The 27,043-nt window shown below is 39.7% G+C and overlaps 1 protein-coding gene across 1 annotated transcript; it reads left to right on the forward strand.

The window, feature by feature from the left end:
- The first annotated feature begins 1,651 nt into the window (after positions 1 to 1,651).
- On the forward strand, positions 1,652 to 26,549 carry oat (ornithine aminotransferase). Its single transcript, XM_036571873.1, has 10 exons — positions 1,652 to 1,749; positions 14,293 to 14,508; positions 15,465 to 15,689; positions 16,588 to 16,683; positions 17,656 to 17,783; positions 18,474 to 18,596; positions 20,623 to 20,751; positions 23,937 to 24,050; positions 24,178 to 24,322; positions 24,689 to 26,549. The coding sequence occupies exons 2-10, from the start codon at positions 14,295 to 14,297 to the stop codon at positions 24,847 to 24,849; spliced, it is 1,335 nt and encodes a 444-aa protein (XP_036427766.1). The 5' UTR covers positions 1,652 to 1,749; positions 14,293 to 14,294; the 3' UTR covers positions 24,850 to 26,549.
- Positions 26,550 to 27,043: the final 494 nt, after the last annotated feature.

A 27,043-nucleotide genomic window follows, 5' to 3' on the forward strand; every position in this document is an offset into this window, starting at 1 on the left:
CTCAGAAGACGCTCCTTCACCAAGTTTAGACTAATTTCTCTTTGAATTCTCTTTCAGTCATCAGATTCATCTGCTTGGAGAAGGGATCCGAAGCTCAACCCACATTACATAATTTTCCGCATGCTGCGTGCAATTACACATTTCCACCAGAGAGGTCTCCAAACCCCCGAAACTGATCAAGTGCAGCTCTAAAGTTTCATTTGATGGTGAACATTTTATTTGATTATTAGATCTACTGTAGCTCCCAAAATGTATTTGGACATTTGTGTCGTACTTGCCAAATTAAATGTATTAGGTTTACTGTGTTGGGAAACAAAACTTCAAACCAATGATTTTACTAAACAGACCATTCCAAAACCATCATTTACTTTTAAGCAAACTATTCTTTCAAAAGGCAGCTGGTTTCAGATGTTATTTCTTTGTTTCAGAGTTTCAGATGTTATTTCTTTGTTTCAGATGTTATTTCTTTGCAACTTTATTTCCTTTGTAGACTTCTGCGTTCATGATTATGAATAGGTCACTGACAATCCCAAATTTTGACGTTTCCACCTCTGTGCTTTATAAAAGCACAACACTGAAATTCAGGGGCCCAAAAACACTATATAACAAAATATAGAGCCCCAAAAACACTATACAACAAAGTACACGGCCCCAAAAACACTATACAACAAAATATAGGGCCCCAAAACACTATACAACAAAATATGGGGCCTCAAAAACACTATACAACAAAATATGGGGCCTCAAAAACACTATACAACAAAATATGGGGCCTTAAAAAACACTATACAACATAATATGGGGCCTCAAAAACACTATACAACAAAATATAGGGCCCCAAAAACACTATACAACAAAATATGGGGCCTCAAAAACACTATACAACAAAATATAGGGCCCCAAAAACACTATACAACAAAATATAGAGCCCCAAAAACACTATACAACAAAATATGGGGCCTCAAAAACACTATACAACAAAATATAGGGCCCCAAAAACACTATACAACAAAATATAGAGCCCCAAAAACACTATACAACAAAATATAGGGCCCTAAGAACACTATACAACAAAATATAGGGCCTCAAAAACACTATACAACAAAATATAGGCCCCTAAAACACTATACAACAAAATATAGGGCCCTAAGAACACTATACAACAAAATATAGAGCCCCTAAAACACTATACAACAAAATATAGAGCCCCTAAAACACTATACAACAAAGTATAGGGCCCCCAAAACACTATACATCAAAGTATAGGGCCCTAAAAACACAATAATTTTTACTACATCATATCTTTATTTGATAATCAAAAATGGCTTTAATCATCAATAAAATGGCATGTGATGACTTTAATTAACATTTTTGTACTAAAGCCATTTGATGAACATTGTTTTGTGCAATAAAGCCAAAATTAGCCTAAAAAAAAGCATCTGCTAACAGATTCAGACGTAATCTGTTTTAGCTTATAAGTATGAATAGCATAAAGCACATGCTATGGCAAGTTATGGTGAGTATTTTTAGTTCTAGGCCCACAAAATACACTGTAAATGAGTCAGTCTTCACATATGTCTGTTTCATCAGGTCCCACTGAGTGAAGAGGGTTTTACAGATGATGCAACAGCGGCCGCTTATAAAAGCCCCGTGCAGCGCTGCGTGCAGCCTGACACATACACAGCCACGTTGGACTCTCATTCAGCGGCTGGACCGGGAGGATCATCACCCACTCAACACTCATTCACGGTAACCTGAGAGCATTTTATATCGTACGAACACGTAGATAAGCTCTGTCTGGGCTTCGTGCATCAGGCCGGTGGGTTATTTCACATCCTCCAGGCTTAATTCGGTCTTAATGTCCAGGCTGCTGTAGCGGAGCGAAGCGACAGTTGCTGCCCGCATGGGCGCCTCTTCGTTCGGCTTCCACCACCAGCAGCCCCGGGCTACCTAAGGGGACCTCCAGCACGGGCAACTCCGGACTAGATGTTAGAATTTTAGGTCTTGGAGGCCAGAAAAGTCCACATTTATCACTTGAAGAATCAATGGAGCTGCAGGTCGATGCTGGAGACAGAAAATAAACTTAATTTAGCTTTTTAGCACCGGCTAGCGGATTAGCTAGGGAAGTGCCCGGCTGGTGATTTTCCATCAGCCGGTGCAGGAAGCGACTCTTCGGGGCACTATCACGGTATTTTCGGTTTGTTTTTATAGTTATTGTCCTTAAAAAGGAGGTTAAATATTCAGTAACGTGTCTAATCCAGTCAGGAAGGCTTAAGTTTGCTTCTTACTCGAATTTTCCGTTTGACCTGAAAGGGGAATTCCACCATTTTATCAAAATTTCTGAATAATTCAGTCCTTGAGATGTAAACGGAGTGATTCACAGTGGTTTGGTGTGAAATGGTTCATTTGGTTCATTTCAGAGACTCAGATGTCTTACAGTGGTGGTGATAGGAACCAGACGTCACGACTCCAACACAAATACAGCCATCTTATTTACTGTCCATGCACTCCTCCTTCATGAATGGATTAAATTAAATGGATTAAAATACATTTTAAACCAAAGCTTTATCACAGAACTATCATAAAACAGTGTCTCAGTCATCAGGCAGTGAATTCATAACCATTTCATGTAGTAACTTTCTGTGAGGGAGCTTTTAGAGGTGGACGTCTGGTTCCTATCACCACCACTGTGAACAGTTCTGACTCGGCAAGTTTTTCTAGAACGGAGTGTTTCTCACCAAACCACTCTGAACGACTCTGTGGACACCTTAACCATTTGATTAGGTAGAATTTTTGAAAAATTGGTGGAGTTGCCCTTTAAATGCTGCAGCAGTCACACTGCTTCTGGTTCTTATCACTGTTTATGCACCAGAGTTACTGCTGCAGCATTTAAGGTGGATCTGAAAGTTGGAATAAGAAGCCCATTTGAGCATCTTTGCTGAAAGGCCTTTATAATCTGCCCCCTGCTGAAATGAAGGCAGGGCGCTGCGCCTGAAAAGCCTCAGCTGGAGGGAGAATCTGAGCAGTTTTCCAGATGTTATGTAAGATTTAACACTAATGTGACGGAGCCGGTTTTGGAGCCAAGACTGTCTGCAGGAGAACGAAATACGAGCTCCTCGAAACCTCAGCTGTCTAAATGAGCTGGCAAGCAGGCAACGGAGAACCGACATACAGTATTTAAACAAAGCCGCTGAACTACACGTGACGTTCAGACTCAGACACGTGACACACACACAGAGGTTCTTTAGTAAAGACAGTGGTTCTATTAAGTTCTATATAGAACCATTGGCATGCTTAAATGGTTCTTTGCATGGTGGAATGGTTCTACAGATTGATAGAGAATGTGTTGTATATGGTTGTATATAGAACCTTTTTGAACATGGGTTTAAATAGAACCATTGCCTTTAAGAAGGAACCCTTGAAGAACCATCTTTAAGTGTGTAACTTGGCTACCATGTAAGTTGTTATAGTAAGACGTTCTAATGCAGACATAATGACGTTCTAACACCCACTAAATGACGCAAACTGTAACTTAAAGGGGAACCGTACTCTACTGTACTGTGCTAAAATGGTTCTCTGCATGGTGAAATGGTTCTTCAGATTGGAGAATGTGTTGTGGATGGTTCTAGAAGCACCAAAAGGATTCTTCTGTTACAAGCTTGACATCGTAAATATAGCAAAACCAATTAAGGTGCTACATAGAACCATTTTCAAAAAGATTCTACGTAGAACCACATAAAACACATTCTCCATTAATCCGAAGAGCCATTTCACCACGCAAAGAAGCATTTAAGCATACAAATGGTTCTTTGAGGGTTCATGGTTCTAAATAGAACCAGTGCCTTTACTAAAGAACCTTTTTGAAGAACCATCTTTACGTTTGTAACTAAATGAGTTTTAGTCAGAAGTTCTAAAGCCCGCATAGTCAAAATGACCCCAACTGAAACTTAAAGGGGAACTGTGCTATACTGTACTGTGCTTAAATGGTTCTCTGCATGGTAAAATCGTTCTTCAGATTGGAGAATGTGATGTAAATAGTTCTAGAGGCACCAAAAAGGTTTCATTTTTAATAAGGTTCTACATAGAACCACATTCTCCATTAATCTGAAGAACGATTTCACCATTCAAAGAGCCATTTAGGCATACAGAGGGTTCCTGGTTCCAAATAGAAACAGTGCCTTTACTAAAGAACCTTTTGAAGAACCATCTTTAAGTGTGTAACATAGCTACTGTATGAGTTTGAGTCAGAAGTTCTGAAGCCCACATAGTGTAAATGACCCAAACTGTAACTGAAAAGGAAACAGTGCTCTTTTCTCTAAACGTCTGCATCGTTAATACATCACAGTGTGAACGAAGTCAGAGTGATTTAATGTGAAATGCAAGAGGAACTCTAGACTTGCCGAGTCAGAGCTGTTCACAGTGGCGCTGATAGGAACCAGAGGTCTGAGGCGTTTTATGGCTCTAAAAGCTATTGCATCATTACATGGTGATGGTTACATGGTCTGATACTGGACATTGTTTTATGATAGTTTTGAAATAATATTTTGGAGCTTTATTTTGCTTTTTAGTCCATTCATGGCTGAGAGATGCAGGATGTTTTAATATAAAGAAAATGTATGTTTTACCATCATCAACATTACATCTTAAACCTCAGAAGACTCGTGTAGGTTCGCTGCTGGTTTTAGATAGTAAATAAAATGGCTATGTTTTTGTTGTAGACATGGTGACGTCTGGTTCCTATCACCACCACTGTAAAGGAATCCAGGTTGGTAAGAGCAGGGGTGCCCAAAGTCTGAATGCGGCCCACAGACAGATTTTAATTGGCCCCCAGCTTCTGTTTTACAGGGTATTATAAGTGGCCCACCAGCCAGTACGTTGCAGTTCTTCCTTTCACCTGTTGGTGGCAGCTGACCAGACCTGCAGCTTCATTTAGTAAACAACATTTAGTCAAGACTACAGACTCAAAAGCTCAAACTAAACACTGAGAACTGACGATTTTGGCGAGATGGAAAACTTCCTATGAGCAAATTCAGCAGTTCAGTGAATATTAACCCTTTAAGGTTGAACAGTAACATGGCTGCACTGCGTTTATTCGATATGTACAGAACATTACCAAACATTACAAAACCAGAAATTTATAGATTTTTGTTTAGTTTGTCTCACAAGTTATACTTTTCAACAAGTAAACACTTAAATAGGAATATGATTGATACATTAGGTGTATTGTATCGTTACTCTTAGCTTATAATAAATAAATAATTAAATTAATTATTTATTATAATCAATCCAAACTGCTCTGAATGAATCCAGCAATGAAATAAGCCTTGTGCATCTTTTATACAGTGATAGGAAACACAGTCGCATGAATCATTTGTGAATAACATGTCGACCCTCAGGTATTTGAACACGGCACAGTCTGGCCCTCTTTGAAAAAAGCTTGGACGCCACTTCTGTGGAGTGTACCATGATGTTAGAATTCCCCTTTAAATGATTGCCATTACATAATAATGCTGCTGTATTGAGCATCAGGCAGTATATTTAGGCTTTAGACAGACTGCATATGAATTAATATGTTAAATATTTCATTATTTGAGTCTTTTATAGCCGTAAGTCTGTACTGAATGGTTTAAGTGGAGTCCAGCAGTGGCAGGGAGTCATTACAGCTGGCTAGTCTACATTATCATCTTTTCAGCGTGTCCTCAGTTCACCTCGAGTGCACGTGTCCAAAATCCAGCTGCTCTCAGCAGCAGACAAACTGGTTATAGATAGAGGTGAGATATTTAATATGCTCTCCATATCGTGATGAATTACAACACAGCATGCTGTTCTGAGTATGGTCAGTATTTTTAGATCACCGAATCACTGCGTAGATCATAAACACCAATTCAGACCAATTGACCATTTTCAAAAGTCTCACCTGGCTTAGTTACGTCCTCAGACTTTTGGTATAAGTTACCGTAGCATCTGTAGCACGTGTGCTAACTGACTGAAAGGTTTGGTAGCACACAGGAACAATTAGAGGCTCACAGAGGAGAAGATAGTAGAAGATATTCAGTGCATTCATGCGTGTTGGAGAACAGACGACTTGAATATCGTCGCTGTCCAAAGAAAAACAAGCGTCTCCAAAATGGTAACTTTACAGGAGAAGGAAAAACCTACTTAACTTTTAATGTATGTCAATGGAACCAGACGTCTGTCCAAGTCACTTTGGCTCGTTTCTTTTGGTCCATTCATCATGAAATCTATACACAATGTAAAGGACAAGAAATACTTTCAGATTCTGTCAAAAGCTGAAAAACGTCAAAACTGGAGATGTGAAGTTTTGTTCCGACACCAGCGATTATGCAAATTTAAGGCAAAGGTGATTTAAGGCAGTCACCTATTCAGCCTACAGCAGTTTAGCTCCGCCCTTTCACACTGAAGTTATAAGGAGTGTTTCAGCGAGGCACAGTACAGCGCAGCCAATCAGAACAGAGAACAGAGATCATTTACATATATCAGTCTTAAAGGCACAGTAACAAATCCAGCCTGTTTAGTTATAGTGAGTTAGGGATATTGAGAGGTTGATAAAGGGGTCATTTATAAATGAATTATGACTGTTTTTGGTTCATAAAACCATGCAAAGGTTATAAGTGGACATTGGGGGTAAAAAATAAAATACAATAAAAATATAAAATATGGGACTTTTTTGAATATTTGTATTGTTTTTAATCAGAAATGTGAGTGCTGTACAGCTCTGGCTGAATTATTAAGGTAGCTATAAGCAACTTAGTTAGATTACTGGTCTTAACATTTCTCTGATGTTTTTAATGAGAAATCATTAAGATGAGTTTTAGTAAAAACAGTAACTCATGATAATTCTGACTGAGACTGTTCGCAATACAAGCCTCGTTGCTCAAATCCAATTTTTTTGCTCAAATCTGATCTCTGACACGATGGTTCACACTGGTTTAGGTAAGTGATTCAAATCTGTGGAGTTTTGGCGGAGCTGGACGGAGGAAGTTGTGTTTTAGAGATGATTGGGATTGGCTGAGAGATGTGTCAATCATAATTATGCAAACTGAATTATAGAGATCCTGTAAATGTCTAATGTAGTAACTGCATGTCGCTGTCGTCGGAAGAAAACCTCATATCTCCATTTTTGTCGTTTTTCAGTTTTTGACATATTTTGAAAATGCCTGTTGTTCTTTACATTGTCTGTTAATTTCATGATGAATGGACTAAAAGAAACGACCCAAAATGACTTGGAAAAAACTCTGGTTCCATTGACTTACATTAAAGTAAGGTAGGTTTTTTCGTTTTCCTGTAAACCATTTTGGTTTTCTTCCAACAACAGCGATAAGCAAAATAGTACAAAGGAATGCAGCTCATTTTGATGTGGTCTTATTTTATTACTTTGTTGTTGTAACTTCAGTTTTTTCTTAGTGTGCTTTTGAAGATGTTGGATTTTGGCCCTTTTTTTAACGTGGCTCGGTTTAAGTTTGTTGGCGAATGAAATATCGTGTATAAACTGCCCTCGTGGATTGGCCACCCTTACGCTTACATAAGCTGTTTCAGCTGTGGGCGTCAGGCTTATCCTTGGCTTTACTTCCTCGTGCTTGGCTGACGTGTGGGGGTGTGTGCTTTTCTTTATTTAGCCGCAGCTTCTAGACGGTGGGTGTGTGTGGGGGGCCGTGGCACAGTAGCCTATCGCCTTCCGCTGGCCTATTTTAACCGCCCAATCAAACACAGCGGAGGGTTCACTGTCCCCTATGAGGTCAGAAGGTTCATCATGTTGCATTATTGCACAAGTTCATAGAAAGATGTTGACGTCAGCACCTGTGACTTTGTTCTCTTCTCTTTTGAAGTGCTCTGTAAAGTCATCCTCCTCCCCCTCGGCTGATGTGATTTGTGGCTATGAAAGGCTGTTTGCAGTCGGGTGAAAGTTGGAAAGTAATGACTGGCAGAAAACAGTCACTGAATAAGTTAAGGAGTCACAGTGAATCTCACAGTGATTCGTTTTTCCAAATGCAGGACACGTTTCGGGATTGAAGTTTAAACAGCCAGTCTGAGTTTGTGACAAAGGCTGTTAGAAAGTCCAAGCATTTTTAAATCTGCTGTAATTCTGCATTAATGTAGGTATTTGGAAATAAAAATTTAACCCTACAGAATAAAAAAGTCGCTCCCTGAAATGCAAGATGTGACTTTTTGGACCTAGTTTTTCTAAATGGGATGTTAGAGAGTTTGGCGTTTAGATAGGGCTGATTAAATCAAATTAGCAGTTCAAATTTCGATGGGAATTCCACCAATTTTCCACAATTTTGGCATAATTCAGTAGTTAGTCATTCAGAGTGATTTGATGTGAAATGTTTGGCTGTAGAGAAATTCTGATTCAGATTAGAGACTGTGACCATTTCCTGTCATAACTTTGTAACGTAGCATTTAGAAGCATTAAACAATTCAGACGTCTGGTTCCTATCACCTCCACTGTGAACAATTCAGACTCAGTAATTTCTCTAGAACAGAGCGTTTCACACCAAACCACTCTGAACGACTCTGTTTACATCTTAACCATTTAATTATGCAGAAATTTTGAAAAATTGGTGGAATTCCCCTTTCAGTTAGCATGAGTAAAGTAAATATGTTACTGTTTTAATAAGGTTAATGAGCCAAAGCTTCCTGCATTCTGTCATATACTAAAACAGTGTCTTATAAACCTGATAGAGCTTGTTTTGATTTGACTTGTTTATACTAATTACACCAAAGAGGACCTTACACTGTACTGTAAACATAAAACAGACAGAAGACCTTTAGGGAAAGGAAACTGAATATTTATGTCGTTTTATGGATTTCGGTCTGTTCATTAAAAACAGTCTGAAGCGCCCAGTAAATAACGCACATTACGGTCAGCTCAGTTCTGACTTTTTCTGCCGTGACGGGTCACAATCATCTGTCTATTTATTTCATTTTTATGGCCTTTTATGTAAGTGATGTACATCACAGTTAACTGTAAATAAAGAAAACACAACAGAATTGACAAAACACTGAAAACAAACCAGAACACTGCAATTTTATGGGTGTTATAAAAAATTATGAATATAGTTCTATATTTCTGAATGTGCACAATTAAAAATGAACATTCTTTAGTAAAGAAAATGGTTCTGTATAGAACCATGAACACTCGAAGAGCCCTTTGCATGTTTAAAGTGCTCTTTGCATTGTGAAAGAGTTCTTCATATTGATGGAGAATGTGCTGTAGATGGTTTTATGTAGAACCTTTCTGAAAAGGGTTCTATATAGCACCCAAAAAGGTTCTTGTGTTGTAACAAGGGTGACATTGTGACAATAGCAGAACCCTTTTTGGTTCTATATAGAATGCTTTTCAAAAAGGTTAATCATGCCATGGGTTCTTTGAGTGTTCATGGTTCTTTTTAGATCCATTTTGTTTACTAAAGAACCCTTGAAGAACCATCATTTTATAAGTGTGTATCACTGAAACTGAAAAGCCATAACGACCATGTGTCAAACAGGCCCACACAATCCTATCCAGCACGAGAAATTATTTTATTAGTATTTTATTAATGTTGGCTCGTTTCACAATGTGCTGCACTACAGTACCCAGCATGCACTGCAACGTAATGTGCGCTCCGACTCTCCTTCCCCAACAACAGTGTGTGGGACAGTGGTTACATCTCAGTTCTGTACCAGTCATATCAACAAACGCACCAACTGCAGTTCAGCCAGTATAAACACTGAATGTAGCTCAGCAGCTCAGAAACTGAGCCCAAGTCTTAATGAACCTGCAGCAGAGAGAAGGTGTCAGGTGTCTAGTTCGGTTAAACAGGTAGGTTTAAAAGACTGAACTCCTGGGGACATTTACATTTTTAATATTTCAAGTATTAATGTAGTATTTCAAGGTCTACTATAGGGAGATTCACTCGAAAGAGGCCCCGAATATCCTGTATTAACTCTCTCTAGGACTAATCAATCTGAACCAAACAACGTGCAGTGAGCTCCTCAGATTATGGAGCTTCAAACAAGCCGTTGCACCGTTTAACCTCAGCTTCCGGGTGCAGACCCCCTTACCCCTTCATGTGTCTGGCAGAAAACGGAGATCACTCCCAGCATCGCATGTAATACGGTCGGCAAGATCTGTAGTGTATTTTTTTGGTTCAGATTGCTTCATCCTAACGGGAGTTACAGCAGAATATTCGGGGCCTCTTTCGAGTGAATCTCCCTGTACAAGTGCCTGTATTTTACTGTTGTTATTGCGTATTTTGAATAAACAGTAGTCAGTTTGGTTTATAAAAAATGTTAATTCAAAAATGAAAAAACATAGGCCTCCTCTGATCTGATTGTTGAGATATTTTAATGTGGCCCTTTTAGTGGTTGAGTTGATGGGTAGAGATATATATATATATATATATATATATATATATATATGTCACTCAGCATTAAAGACGTGTGAAGATTTTAAGCAGCGTTTGTACAGCTCTGATTCTTAAAGCTCCTCAAAGAATCTGATGCATCAAAGCTGGAAAGGAAGCTTTTATTTGTCTCTTTCAGAGGAAAAAAGCCTCGTCATCTGCAGGCTGACAGTTCTTCACACGGTAACGTTAGAGCTGGGCGATATGGCCAAAAACGTTATCGCGATAAACAAAATTCATATCGTTCGATATCGATACATATCGCGATAAATGTCAAATCATGATTTCTTTCACGTTTGAAGGCTGATTTTGCTCCTGGGTGGTTAACTGTGGTGTTAAACTATCACTTATGGTCCGATCAGGACAAACACTCAGCAAACAGTGGAACATTTCACTAATCTGTCTCGGGACAGTGGGAGAAAGTTTCTGAGCTGTTTTTATCAGCTGGAAAAGCACAGCTGCAATTTTTGTAATAGTCATAATCTAAGAAAGAAAACAGATTATTTTATCTGTCTGGTGTCGAGCGCTCGGCTACCCTGCTACAAACGCTAAACAAGTGGCCAACAACAGAGCTGAACTCTTTAGTTTCTCAACAACGTCAGCTCGGTTCGGTAGGTCACTGCGGTCACTCCTACCACATCCCTGTCAGAGCAGATCACACTATTCAGACACCAGCTAGACGGCTGGGTTTCTCTATGCTACCGTAGTAGTTTAAGGGGTGCTCCTTTTAGGCATGTTTAAACTGAAAGCGGTGATTTTGTGTCTTGTTTGATCTACAGTATCATCAATTCACCGTGTTTTGCCGGAGCGCTGCTTCAAGTTGGCAGCTAAAAACAGCTAGCCTGGAAAGATGGCGCTCTCCCGCTCTCCAATGCCTCACAGCTTCCTCAGTTTACTTTCGAACATGAACCACTTCTTTCTTTCACTTTCGTTGCTCGAGAATGCACTAATACTAAAATATGACGGTTTGGCTGTAACACGGCGCTGCAGACGTGATTTAACACCGCTAAAGTTGTTAGGATGCATGGAAAGAGGTGAGTTCACCATAGGACAGTACAGTTACACCACTGACCTCGTCACTCACACTCGGTCACAGGAGAGCAGATCGCCGGTCGCTCCACTCAGACAGGGACTGTGTAACTCCGCGTTTCAGATGTTGCTAAAGTATATTTGGCGACCCTTTTTTTACTCGTCGCCCCCTCCCTCTCTAATCAAGTCGAAAAACTCGGAAGTGCGCCCTCTCCTGGCGACAGCAAAGTAGTGTCGCTTTCCTTGCAGTAGAAAACGCCACCAGGGCTTCCGCTAAAACATGGAAGTGTGAGAGTGGTGTATTATATTGAACATTTATCGAACCTGTCTTATCGCTCTATCGAGGAAAAGTTATATCGTTATCGTTTTATCGCCCAGCCCTAGGTAACGTGATCCCAACTTGGCTGCTTATTCCTGTTTGCATGTTTAAACAGAAGCTGTGCACTGAGGGTTTCAGAGAGGCTGCCTTGGAAATGACTTCAGGGATTAAAATCAGCCCAAACACCAAAATCTGACGTTTTGAAAGTTGTTGGAAAGCCGGACTAATTTTCAGCAGCGTTGCATCATCTCTCTGGTTTATCTTCAGGGTTTGTTGACGCCGTCGCTGTAGCGCCGTGCTGTCTGTGGCGCTCGGGTAGCAGATGTATGGTGCTGCCGTCTGGCTGAATGCTGATGGGCAGGGGATTAGCTCTAATAGGAGGCCCGTTCAGGCCTGTTGAAAGGCTCTATTGTTGTGGGTGTGAATGAGATTTGCTGGCATGCAGGATGTCTCTTATGATGGTTTCAGTGCTAAGAGCAGTGATGGGCCAGTGCGAAGGTGCCAGCTCATTCGGGAGCTGAAAATTCAGAATAATAACTAAGTCATAGTTTATGACCGTGGTAATATACAAAAATCTTAATGGTAATAAACTGTAATAATCCTGGGCGATGCATCACGTACAGTCCTGGGTCAAAATTACACATTTAGTTAATTTTCTAAAAGGAAAATAAGTTAAAACATCCTCTACAGAGAACACACCTAAATATGACATTCATCTGCAGATTTTATTGCAGAAAGTGTAACATTGGGTTTAAGATGTTATGGAAAAAATAAATAAATAAAATATAAACTTCTGCACAAGCTTAATTTTGTTTTTTTTTTTTCCCAATAAATACAGCAAATAATCAGTAACTGATGATTAAAATGTTCGCTGTAGAGGACGGATCAGCTTATTTTCACTTAGAAAATCAACAGAATGTGTCACTTGACTTGGATGCTGGTGACCATGGGCGACATTTGAGACTTACACCGATCAGGCATAACGTTCTGACCACCTCCTTGTTTCTGCGCTCATTGTCCATTTTATCAGCTCCACTTACTATATAGGTGCACTTTGTAGTTCTACAGTTACAGACTGTAGTCCATCTGTTTCTCTGATACTTTGTTAGCCCCCTTTTACCCTGTTCTTCAGTGGTCAGGACCCCCACGGACCCTCACAGAGCAGGTACTATTTGGGTGGTGGATCATTCTCAGCACTGCAGTAACACTGACGTGGTGGTGGTGTGTTAGTGTGTGTTGTGCTGGTCTGAGTGGATCAGACACAGCAGTGCTGCTGGAGTTTTTAAACACCTCAGTGTCACTGCTGGACTGAGAATAGTCCACCAACCAAAAATATCCAGCCAACAGCGTCCTGTGGGCAGCGTCCTGTGACCACTGATGAAGGACTAGAGGATGACCAACACAAACTGTGCAGCAGCAGATGAGCTATTGTCTCTGACCTTACATCTACAAGGTGGACCGACAAGGTAGGAGTGTCTAATAGAGTGGACAGTGAGTGGACACAGTGTTTAAAAGCTCCAGCTGAGAATGAATTAACATGCTAATTGTTAGCCAGTTAGATCCCCAGAAGCTTTTTTCAACTGGTTGCTGAACGGTAAAGGAGGAAAAAAACAGCCGCCCCCTGCTGGTCAAAGCTGGTGTAACGTGCTTAGTGTTAGCTTTTTTTTCCTTTTCTCCCCTCCATTCATGACCCCTCTGGTGGGAGAAGTGGAACTTGGCCTTTTATTTTATTTTCCATCTTCAGGACTTCAGCAGGTCTTACAATGTAATAGGTGAATCAGCTTTAATGTGTAAAACGGACGGACGGATTTGAATGGACGCGCATAAATTTGCCCTCATTTACATGAAGCACTCACCAATTCATGCAGATATTCTGATAGTGAGCCAGTCAAAGAAAGAAAAGTGAGGTTGTCCTTTTAAGTGGAGTTAGCAGTGGTGGTGCACTGCCCCCCCTACTGGCCAGAGGTTAAAAAATTGTATAGTGTTACAATTAAAGTGATTTGAAAATAATAATAAAATGTGAAATTAACAAATTAAGCCTTTTTCTTCAGATGGCAGAGTGATGTGATTGTGTAGTGTGATTATTCTCACAAAATGCCATAATATTGAGGTGTATGAGCTTCTACTGTACTGGGTTAGCTATGTTTTGTATTTTAGAGAGGCTGTTTACTGTATCATACATCATACATCCACTTAAAGGATTGTTGTGCATGAAGTTATTGGTTTATCATAGCTTTTTTCGCTGCTGTTGCTCATATTATTCATGTTATTTACAGTATTTTTGATTATTTAGCTACAAAATCAGGCATTTTTCAGGTTGTTGAACTATGATGCTCAAATCTACACAGACTCCTACCAGACGTGCGTTTCACTGTACAGATATGGTAAAGATGAAAGTGTTGAAGAACAAAGCTGTTGGTGAAATTTGCTTCTTTGATGTATTAGATCCATTGTGATCACAATTGTAAGTGACGCTCTTTGTTGTAGGTCCGTAGTTTGTTTCGCTGGTTTAACATGTTTTCTCCTCTTTATGTACAGAAATGCAAGGCATGCTGACTCGTCTGACCCGCCTGGGCTTGGCGGCCCCCACCCTGAGCCGTGCAGTGCATTCTGGGACGCGGACGGCCTCTTCTGTGGCGTCCCGGGCGAAGCGTGCGGAGCGTCAGCTCACCTCAGAGGAAGTGTACGCTCGCGAGGATCGATACGGAGCGCACAACTACCACCCGCTGCCCGTGGCCCTGGAGAGAGGAGAGGGTCAGTACAGACTCCACTCACCAGCCGGACACTCACTGACCTTTTATAGTAAACATGAGTCCAGTCAAGTAGTTTATTAACATAACAAGCATTAAAATACATTTATTGAGATTTGGACATGGAGCTCATTCAGAAGTACAAAATAAATAGATAACAATGACAACAATAATAGAATAAGATAAATACATAGATTCCATATACCATACACAGTCCTATGCAAAAGTTTGGGCACCCCAGGCAAATGACATGTTTTGTTTATTTTCTAAGCAAAAGGGAGTTAAAACATCAACAGAGAACACACTTCTGCACATTTTAATGCACAATTACTGAATATTTGCTGAATTTCACACATTGGAAGAAAAAAGTAAAACATAAAAGGTGGCCTGTGCAGAAGTTATGCCACATTATATACTTTCTGTTTTATTTCTCAGCAAATATATAGAAATGGTGCAGTAGTGCAGAGTAAAATTTACAGAAAATAGGTTGTTTTCTGTAGCGATGCCTTATTGGCATATTCAAACTTTTGCATATGACTGTATATAGAATTAAGCCTAATAAAAATGCAGACATGCAAGAACTGCCCAATACATAGCATGCTTTTCATTTGCATTCTGTTTAGTATGTATTATTTATTAGCACATTATTAATCTCTAATGTACGATTTCCCTTTCAATCCAGCAATATTAATCTCACTGTAACAGACTGCTGGTGTTAATTACATGCATGCAGATTGTAATTTAGTCAGCAGTCTAGATTTTTGAACCAGCGTTCTTATTGGCTCACTGGCTCAGGTGTTGCACTTTGGTTTTGAATGACACTAAATATTTCGATACTTGGTAGTATTGAAGTGATTTGGTTAATTAAAGCCAATGGAGGAGCCACAAGTGTTGCACCTCAGTCATGTTGAATAGAATAGAAATTATCTGACCATTGTGAATGACCTTTGTCTCTTTCAGGCATCCACGTGTGGGACGTAGAGGGTCGTAGGTATTATGACTTCCTCAGTGCATACAGCGCGGTTAACCAAGGCCACTGCCACCCCAAAATCATCGCCGCCCTGAACGCCCAGGCCTCCAAACTGACCCTCACCTCCAGAGCCTTCTACAACGACATCCTGGGGGCCTACGAGGAGTACATCACCAATCTGTTTGGATATGACAAAGTCCTGCCCATGAACACAGGCGAGTAGAACCTCCTCTGATGAGAAATTTAAATTGACAGTTCAGTTTTTATACTCGCAAAATTTTCTTCTTACCACATTTGTAGTGTTGGCTGTCTGACGTTTACAGCTTTAGGGTCTAGTGTAGCTAACAGGCTGGAGGTTAGGGAAGCAGCCTTGTGACCGGAAGGTCGCCGGCTCGATCCCCTGAGCCGACAGTATGTGACTGAAGTGCCCTTGAGCAAGACACCTAACCCCCCACTGCTTCCCAGGCGCCGTGGATAGGGCTGCCCACCACTCCGGGCAAGTGTGCTCACTGCCCCCTAGTGTGTGCGTTCACTAGTGTGTATGTGGTGTTTCACTGCACGGATGGGTTAAATGCGGAGGTGAATTTCCCAGTTGTGGGACTAATAAAGGGTAACATAACTAACAGGTAACGGAAGCTTATACCCCACCAGTTAACACCACACTAACTGCATCCCTAAATCATCACGCACTGGTCTCAAACCATGTGGAGTTGTTAAGTAGTTTCTAAAAGACTTGCTTATATAGTTGCTGACCCAGTATGTGGGTGGGGGGGCATCCCAACAGCCATGTTCTCATTAATAATAATAATATATACACACACAATAAACCCCTTTTCTATAATTCTTGATGCTAATTGGCTTGGTGGCACGAAAGGCCAGTGCAAAGTTTTATGTCCACTGAACAATCCCTTTAATCCCTCATAGCAGCTACACCTGCCAGCATAAAGTTCTGTCACAGTAAACCGTGATGTTTTTAGCTCATGTACAGAACGTTTGGTGCATTTTGTTCTTTCCAGTTCAGTTCCATTCCACAGTGTAAGGATTAACCTTTTGCTAAGTGGTGAAACGGCGTGTAAAGGATATTCTGTTTTCTTTTTGTGTTGAATCCTGAAGGTGTTGAAGGTGGAGAGACGGCCTGCAAGCTGGCACGAAAATGGGCGTACAATGTGAAGGGCGTTCCCAAATATCAGGCAAAGATCATCTTTGCAGGTAGGTCTTTTATTCCACCATAGGAGAGTTAAAGATCTTCTACATCAATAAATGTTTACTTGTGGATGTACATAAGAAATGTTCCGATATGCATAAAATGAAAAAATGAAAGTTTATTTCTGAAAGTAGCATAATGTGGCGTTAAAACCAGTGTTTTCCTTTTTTTAAATAACAAAGGAGAATCAAATCCATGTTTTCTGTAATATAAAACCAATTTGGTCACAAATATATGTATGAAATAATTTATTTGCCATTCAGGTGCAACTTCTATTAATTTATGTAATTTATATTAAACTATAAGCATAATTTAAAGTTTAAAGCACTTGGAGACTTGGTAACTAAAAAAGTGCAGTATATGTAAAGAATTATTATTATTATTATTATTATTATTATTATTATTATAATCATTGTGAATGTGTAAAATATTAAGAAAGGTTAGATGTGTCCAGAATAATAAATGGAGCCGTAGATTGTTCTAATATGACTCAGAAAGTGATGCAACATCAGGAATGAAAAATGCCTCATATTTCAAAAGTGGTGATCAAATCTTGAGGCTGATAACTTGACATTTATTGTAAATTTGATAATTGCAGTATATTGTTTGCCATTTCATTTTTTTTGTTTCCTAAAGTATGTAAAGTAGTAATCTATCAAAATACATTTTGATGTCTAGTTTATGATATCAATAATAATGATACTCATTATTGTTGTTGTTGTTGTTATTATTATTATTATTATTATTATTATTATTATTACAATAGTAATATAATAGCAGCAGCAGTAGGTGTGTGTGTGTGTGTGTGTGTGTGTGTGTGTTTGTTTTTCATATACTATAATGTTAGACAATATAATAGTAGTATTGTCACAGTATGTTAAGCCAAACAGCTCATTGTCTCTGTACTTTGTTGTAATGCTCTAAAAAACTCTCTGTGATTGGTTTAATCCATTCCTGTCTCCTCTCTTTATGTGTAGAGGGAAATTTCTGGGGCCGGACGATGGCGGCCATCTCCAGCTCCACTGACCCCAGCAGTTATGACGGTTTTGGCCCATTCATGCCTGGATTTGAGCTGGTTCCCTACAACGACATCCCTGCCCTGGAGGTACTGCTGCCCTCCTTCTGTCTAATCAATAATCTTATCGTTGCCTTTTAGTGCTGGATGTCCAGTGTGTGCTGTTGGCTACATTCACATTACAATTTACAAATTTGCTGAGCTTGAAGATCTGATGACTTTAAGACTATAGGCTGCATATCCAGCAGTGTCCAGACGGCCCTCTGATGAGTGAACGAATCTACTGTAAAGTGCACCAATCGCTAAATCAACTGTGCACACATCACTAGTATAATCTCCACAGAAAAGCATTGATGAATAGAACAGGACACTCTGGAGCAGCCGCACATGAGCCTAAGGTCACCATGACCAATGCCAAGTGTGGGCTAGAGGGGTATAAAGCCCCCCAGCATTGGGCTGTGGAGCAGTGGAACTGTGTTCTCTGGAGTGATGGAGCTCCATCCAGTACCTTTGGGATGAGTTAGAGTGATCCAGAACTGACCATCCAACATCAGTACCTGACCTCACTAATGCTCTTGTGGCTGAATGCAGTCAAACCCCCACAGCAATGTTCCAACATCTAATCTAAAGCCTTCCCAGAAGAGTGGATATATAAAATTATTTGTATATTTGTGTGTAAATATATATTGTTGTGCCTTTTAATGTGAATGTAGCCTCATCGTCTCTTCTGTGTGGTTCGTGTCCAGTCGCTGAAGTTAAATGATCGGTGTGTTTATACAGAAAGCCCTGCAGGATCCTAATGTGGCTGCGTTCATGGTGGAGCCCATCCAGGGTGAAGCAGGAGTGGTGGTTCCTGACCCAGGTTACCTGACCAAAGTCCGAGAGCTCTGCACCAAACACAACGTGAGTAAAACACCTGTCCACCTTCACTCCGGTGTTATTGATATATATAGTGTGTGTGTGTGTGTGTGTGTGTGTGTGTATGTGTGTATATATATATATATATATATATATATATATATATATATATATATATATATATATATATATATATATATATATATATATATATTCCAACGTATATAAGCTGTTTATCTTTGCAGGAAGTGTTTTTACTCAGAAAAGCATCAGTGTTGCAAAAACACCACATGATGTTAATACAGAAAGTATTAGTTTGTTTGCCAGTGTTTTCCCTTAACTGTTTCCAAGCCTCTCCTCAAGAAAGCCTAGTATTAATTGTAGTTCCAGCACCTGTTTTGGCTCAATCAGTGCTTCATTAAGTCAGATCAGATGTGGTGCTGATGGAATTGAACAAATCTGGAACCAAACTTTGTTCCTCAGAAGATTAAACTATTTACTCAGGTGTCTTTTGCACAGTACAGTATATTTCTGTGGGGTCCATATCGTGTAAAACTAAATATGCAAATTAAATTTCAATTGAAATAACAGTTTCACTCCCAAGTCCACACAATCCATATATGAAAACTAAGTAGAACAGCTAATTTTGAATTCATAAGACAGGATAACACACAGGATACAGACCCTTAAGTCATAAAAGAAAAATAAATATCTGCAATATTTTCCATTTGCCCTTGTTTATAAATAACAGCGTCTCAGAAACTACATAGTCCAGTCTTTCAAAGATTACTGAACAACTCAACATGGCTTGAGTTGAGTGAGTGATGATTTAGCGCAGTGTAAGCTTCCATTGCTTGTTAGCTAAGTGCTTTGCAAAAGTTTGGGCACCGCCAGTAAAATGACACATTGATTTTCTAATCGCAAACATGTTAGTACGTCTTCTACAAGGAACAAACTCAAATATGCCATATTTCTGCAAATTTCAATGTATTGGCTTAATATATCATACTGCAGAGAAATAAAACGTTGCATGTGCAAAAGTTTGAACTGGTCCTACATTTAATGCTTTTTTCCCCCCAGTTTGTTAAATTCAGCAAATAAACAGTAATTATGCAATAGAGTGCAGAAGTCTGTTCTCTGTAGATGGGATGTTCACTTATTTACACTAAGAAAATCAACATTTTGTTCAATGCAAGCCTTGTAGCTGCAGTAAATCTAAAGAAGCAAACATCAGACACCAAACATGTCTCGTCTGATTTGACTGCATTTTTAGTAAAATACTTCTTTAACCTTTTGCTTTTTATTGTTTTGAATGACCTTATACTTTAATTATGTTTATTTTATTAAAATAAATCATTAAACCTTCCATTTTGTCACTCCCAAACAACCATAACACCACCCAGACTTTACCAGCAGTTTCAGTAGAGAATGTTTTGCTAGTGACACACACAAACACAAATTCATAATACTTTTATTAAAATGCAAAAAGCTTTACTTAATTGCAAAAAATGATTCTTAATGTTCCACACTGATTTTCAGACTTTGGGACGCATTTACTTCAAAACAATGGGATCTAACTGCTCACCATGTGAGGGACAGGGATGCAGCCTCACTTCCTGCTCTAAAATGCAGGGGTGTGGCTAAAATAGGGCTCCGCCCAGAGACTCAAATTCTGATTAGATGATTTTGTATATGTTTAGCTTATTACCATCTCAATTAATGCCTTAGGGTTAAACAGATCAGTATCTTCATTGTTTTTTAAGTCTTTTTTTACTGTTGCAGCAGTTTGAACTGATTAAGTACAATGATTCGTATCAGTCTTAAAGGCACAGTAACAAAAACAGCCTGACTAATTCTAAAGGGATAAAGGTGGAAACATGATACTGTAAAAATAATTTATGACTGTTTTTGGTACTTAAACCCAAACAAATACACCGTATAAAATACAAGAAAAATGTAAAATATGGGCTCTTTAATTCCAGTTACACTTTTATTTCTGCACTGGTATTTGTGGAGTAAATCTGAGGCGAATGTTTCTTGTGATTGACATTCGTGTTTGTGTGCATTACAGGTTCTGTTCATTGCTGATGAGGTGCAGACGGGTTTGGCTCGCACGGGCCGCAGACTGGCTGTGGACCACGAGGCTGTGCGGCCGGACCTGGTGGTTCTGGGAAAAGCTCTGTCTGGAGGAGTCTATCCAGTGAGTGGCGCACACACACACACACACACACACACACACGTTCTCTCGACAGTTCTTGGAAAGGTCTGGAAGTGTTGATCCTCACTGAAATGAATACACAGCCATGTTTGGTGGTTCTGGGAAGAGCTCCTGTGTACCTGGAGGCTTCTAATGTGGCACGTTAGAAATAGCACTAACAGTAAACATAGAAACAGAAAACTTGACCAGTAGTTAAGATTATATAAAGGAGCAGAGCAGCTATATTGTGTGCTAATTAAGGTCTGGTTGATGAAAGGTCCGACACCAAACTTTCTTTTGATAGACGAAAACCTCAAAGGCATGTTATCAAATTATTATGCAGTTCTGTTTCTTAATCCAGTATTAGATGCAGAAGATAAAGTTAGGAACACACTTAAATATGGCCAATTTCAGTGCACAATTTCAGTTTTTTTCTATTTATTACAGTTTAACATATTGGATGGTGGGGGGTATGTGCCATAACTTTTACACAGGCCACATTTTATGTATTTTTCCCTCAATATATTAAATTCAGCAAATAAAAGTAATTGTGCATTCAAATGTGCAGAAGCCTGTTCTCTGTAGAGGATGTGTTCATGTATTTTCACTTAAAATTAACAATGTCATTTGTGCAGGGTGTATACTGTATGTTTCTTGGATATACGTTGCTGGGAGCCTGTTTCCTGCATTTTCCACTGTTTTTCTGACAACACCGCCCTGACTATGATTGCAGTTGTGGCTCTACTTTGAGCCGCGGCAGCAGCAGCTCGCATTAAAAACAGCTGTGATCATGTATTTTACGCTTTGGGCATGTTTTCTCAATACAGAGTGGCTCTTTTGCTCATGATTTCCATTGGCTTGTGTCCAAAGGCCATTGTTTACGAGGGTTTGGAGAGTTGAGTGGGACAACAACCTGTTATCCAGTCAAAATAATAATTCAGATTTGCCCAAATTTGCCGTTTAAGCATCTCCAGCATATAACTGTAAATAGACTGTATGGACAACAGTGTGAACACCTGACCATCACACCTGTGTGAGTTTGTTAGATGTCCTATTCCAAAACCAGCAGCATTAATATGGAGTTGGCCTTTGCAGCTACAACAGCTTCCACTCTTCTGGGAATCTTTCTACAAGGTTTTGGAGTGTTTGTGGGAATCTGTGCTCATTTAGTCAAAAGATCAGAAGAGCATCTGTGAGGTCAGGCACTAAAATGCAATCCATGGCTGGAGTGCAGCGAGAAATTAAGAACCTAACCTGTATTCTTCTAACCCACATATGAATAACGGTTTTGAAAAACACATTGTCACATTTTATTTTTGTTTTTCTGTTTATTTTCTGTTTATTCTAATGTTATATAGTGTTTCAGTGGTTAAAAACACACTTAGTGCAAAGATAAAGAGTTTAAAACGATTTTCTTGGCTGCTTGTTACTTTTGCACAGTATTTTTATGAGATTAATACTGTAATATCCACAGTTCAAGTTCAAGTTTCAAGTTTATTTGTCATTTGCACGACATGTCAGGACATTCATGCATTGAAATGCTTGTGGTGAGGCTCAGATAATCACTCTACAGAAAGTAAACACAGTAAAAATAAAAATACAAGAAGTACACAGTATACAGTTTGTTTACATGCCTGTACTTATTGTATATGTACACAATCTCAGTACTTATAATGTAAGTTACCTGTAGATTATTTTGTATATTGTCTTTTTTTATGTTTTTTCCCTACAATCCTGTTGTGATTTATGTTGCGAAGAGAAGTTCCATGTAGATATTCAAGATTTAGGTTCTGATTTTAGTGCCGTTTTCTTACAGCTTTGTAGTTAACAGTCAATCATCATTATATAATAGAGTGTAAATCTTCTAGCCATTCTACTGTATCTACTGTACTTCTGGGAAAAACTTATGCAGTTGTACTGGAGAGCATCGCTACTGTACTCATTGTAATGATCAAGAGATGTACAGGAAGCCAGAGGTGAGCGAGTTGAGTGTGAGGGTTTGTTGTAGAGAGGAGGAGTGGAACACTAATCTAAGCTTAGAAGAGCTCACACTAATGTGTTCCGTTACGTGTTGTACCCTGTGGTGTTTCCCACTTCCTGTGCTGCACGACTGTCTCAGTGAACAGATTTACCTGAGGGAAAACCCCTAATCTAAATCTGTAGTTCCTGTCTGTGAGTTTCTGTACTCGCCATTCTTTTATTTTCAGCACTGTCTTTATTAGTATTATTATATATACTTTACTTACTTTATATATCTATAATTTAAAGTTGTATGTAAAACTTTTTGAAAAGTTTGAACCGTTAAATTCAGTGTTTTGTTGAAAGTTAACACGTCCGTTAGAGGGAACAATCTTAAATGTAGCATTCTTCGGCAGGTTTTGTGCACAGTTTCTGTTTGATGAATGTTGTAAATGTGTAATTTTTGTGTCGGTGATGCTGTTATGTCGTTTGCGTGTCAGCAGTTTAACTTTTCTATTTATGTGTCCAGAGTGTAACTCTGCCCATATGTGTCAGGAGTGTAACTCTGCCCTTTGCTGGTCAGCGGTGCGACTTTGCCCTTTGCAGATTCGCAGTGCAACTCTGCCGTTTGCAGGTCATTGGTGGGACTTTGTCTTTTGCGGGTCAGCGGTGCGTCTCGGCCCCTTGCCGGTCATTGGTGTGACTCTGCCCTTTGCGGGTCATTGGTGTGACTCTGCCCTTTGTGGGCCAGCGGTGCGTCTCGGCCCTTTCTGGGTCATTGGTGTGACTCTGCCCTTTGCGGGTCATTGGTGTGACTCTGCCCTTTGCGGGTCATTGGTGCGTCTCGGCCCTTTGCGGGTCATTGGTGTGACTCTGCCCTTTGCGGGTCATTGGTGTGACTCTGCCCTTTGTGGGCCAGCGGTGCGTCTCGGCCCTTTCTGGGTCATTGGTGTGACTCTGCCCTTTGTGGGTCAACGGTGCGACTCTGCCCTTTGCTGGTCATTGGTGCGTCTCGGCTCTTTGTGGGTCATTGGTGTGACTCTGCCTTTCGCGGGTCATTAGTGTGACTCTGCCCTTTGTGGGTCAGTGGTGCGACTCTGCCCTTTGCGGATCATTGGTGTGACTCTGCCCTTTGTGGGTCAGCGGTGCGACTCTGCCCTTTGTGGGTCAGCGGTGCGACTCTGCCCTTTGCGGGTCAGCGGTGTTAATCTGTTGATTTTGTTTTTCAGGTGTCTGCAGTGCTCTGTGATGACGAGGTGATGCTGACAATTAAACCAGGAGAGCATGGCTCCACCTACGGAGGAAACCCTCTGGCCTGCAGAGTCGCCATTGCGGCCCTAGAGGTTTGTATCTTTCCAAACGTTTTTCCATCCTTCCATTGATGCAGAGATGTTTATGCTGTTTCAGCCCATTTACCCATCTGTCCACTGTTTGATAATGGTGTGTGTGGGTCTGATATGATCTGATTAGGTTCTAGAGGAGGAGAGACTGGCAGAGAATGCTGAGAAAATGGGAAATATTCTGAGAGCAGAGCTCAACAAGCTGCCCAAAGAAATAGTGACGACGGTGAGGGGGAAAGGTCTGCTGAACGCCGTCGTCATCAGGGAGACTAAAGGTAGGACTCTGCTTAAAACCTCCGTCAGGAGCAGCTGAAACGGTGCCACAGTGGAAAGGGTTTCCTTCTAAAACGCTGTATACCTGTTTGTAACCATTTTTGATATAACTAGATTTTGAAAATAATAACTGATGTATAATGGAAAACTCTTTACAGCACTGATATATTTTTCAGGTAAATTAGTGGAACAAGCTCCTTTTCCCAAGTACCTTTGGACCTTTTTTGTTTTTAAAGAGGCTGGTGTGTGTTCTGTTACTGAAGTTTTGACCTTGGAGAAGGGAAAGATCTTTGACTGTCACTTTGTTGAACCAGCGCACTGTTTACGTTCTCCTGTGCTTAAACTCTCGCTCTGCGTTTATCTTTCAGATTACGACGCCTGGCGAGTGTGTTTGCGTCTCCGTGACAACGGACTCCTGGCCAAACCCACTCATGGTGACATCATCAGACTGGCCCCGCCCCTCATTATCAACGAAGATGAGATCAGCGAGTGCGTTGACATCATCCAGCGAACCATCCTGTCATTTTAAACTGACCATCCTACTGACCATCAACCAGAAACAAAAACACCCTGTTCATTTTCCTCCAACTGTGAGGACTCAATACAATGCTGACCATATGAGTTAACATGCAGAAAACAAGTCTATATGCTAGAGGCTTCATGTTTCCGTCTGATTTTATATCCTGTTCTTCAGTCTTGGACTAGTAGGGGGATGATGAGTGATTGTTTTACCAAGTACTGATTTTGAAGTTTCATGATTTTTAAGTTGTTTTTTTTTTATTCCAGGAGTTTGAAAGGTTACATTTGTCGGGGTCAGCTGAATCCCAGACAGTGCTTGACTGTGAATTTCACAAGTGCTGCTAGTTTTTAGCTCTCAATCCCATAAACAGTGAATTTTCAGCTCTAACATGCTTGATTCTGGCCACCTGGTTATTACGTTGCAACAAAACAATGCCTTGGCAGGTGAAACCATTATCTAGTCAGTATATCTAATATCTTTATTATAATATTCCTACAGCAATCTCAAAAGATAATCCCAGTTCATTTCTAGACATTTCCAGTTGTTTTAAGTATTAGCTAGTTATATCTGTAGTATATCTGTCTAAATTGTCTTATTCCACCAGGCAGATTGTTCCAATTCCATCAAGCATGATTTCTTGAAACGTGTAAAGATGCATCAACTATACTTAAGATATTTTCACTTATCAACACAGACTTTTTGTTTGCAGTGTAGGTTCAAAAAGTGCTTTAATACGCTAACAGGTCTTGAATTCTGTGGAGGAACGTGTCTCAGAGGCTCTATTTCTGGACGCTGGAAATCAAAATGATCTTATGTATATATGTTGTGTTCAGCCTTTGGCTCTGTAGAACATGTGATGTTTTAGGACTGGGACTGAAACCCTGTTCCTGCTGTACAGTCTGTTGGAATGTTGTTTAACTTTAAAACAGCAAGCTGAAAACTTTATACTGAAGGGAAAACCAGTCTTCGTAAAGATGAATGTTCTCCTGCAGGTTTAATGCACATTTTCATTCATACACACAGACAGAGGGAACAGTGTCAGTTTTACAGTTTACAGAGAGGGATCGTTCTTGTTTAAAGCAAGTTAAAATAAGGAATGCTATTGTAGGGTAGCTTTTTATATCAGTTTCAAAACCTTGTGTAAGGTTATAGAATAGACAAAATAATAAATAAAAGGCTTTTCAGTGGTTAATCAGCACTGACATTAAAACTAATCCAAAGCTAAGCTGGATTGTTTCTGGGAAGCCGTCTCTTAGTGCAGCGAATGAAGCTCTATCATCTGTATTACTGCTTAGACACTTTTGGAGGACGTCACCTTTGACTCCCATTCGATTTCATGTTACAGGCTTGTGTTTCAACATCCCTGAATCCACTGGGAAGCTGAGAAGGGTAACCTGACTAAACAAAAACAGTATTTGCTGTTTCGTTAAGTCAGTGCTTTATGTATGTGAGTGCTGATACACTCAGTATGTGTACAGTGTGGAACATGTGATGTTCTATGGAAGTGTGTGGTTGTGCGCGTGCATGTGTGCGAATGGGCACATTAAATGTGCGTCTGCTCTGTTAAAGCCTGAGAGTCTCCAGGCTGATCTTATTTATCTGTACAGTGTTCAGATTACATGAACTGAATGTTTAGAAAGCGGCCTCAAAGACGATGTTCTGTTTGAAGTTGTTCCATTGTTCTTAAAATAAATGATTTGGTGAGTTAATTGGGTGACTGATGGTTATTTGTTCAATTTCGTGTTTAAAAAATGTTTGTCCATATATATATTTTCAGTTTTTTTACATAATCTGAAAATACCTGTAAATTTCATGCTGACTGGACCAAAAGAAATGACCCAAAATGAATTGGGAAGTCTGGTTCCATTGACTTACATTAAAAGTAAAGTAGGTTTTTTCCTTCTCCTGTGAAGTTACCATTTTGGAGATACGAGGTTTTGTTCCGACAGCAGCGAGATATATTTGTATTTATATATAATATTATATATATATGTAATACATAATACAAACTCCACAATTACTGTTTATTTGTTGAATTTAACATATTCAACATAAAAAAAACAAAATGTGGCCTGTGCAGAAGTTACGGCGCATTCTATAGTTGGCATGTTATTTATTTCCAGTAAAAATGTAATATTTCTGTGTAATATTAACGGATATTAGAGGATGTGTTAAATTATTTCCCTTAGAAAGTGAAAAAAAA

Source organism: Colossoma macropomum, unplaced genomic scaffold (genome assembly GCF_904425465.1).
Source record: "Colossoma macropomum unplaced genomic scaffold, Colossoma_macropomum, whole genome shotgun sequence".
Lineage (NCBI taxonomy): Eukaryota > Metazoa > Chordata > Actinopteri > Characiformes > Serrasalmidae > Colossoma > Colossoma macropomum.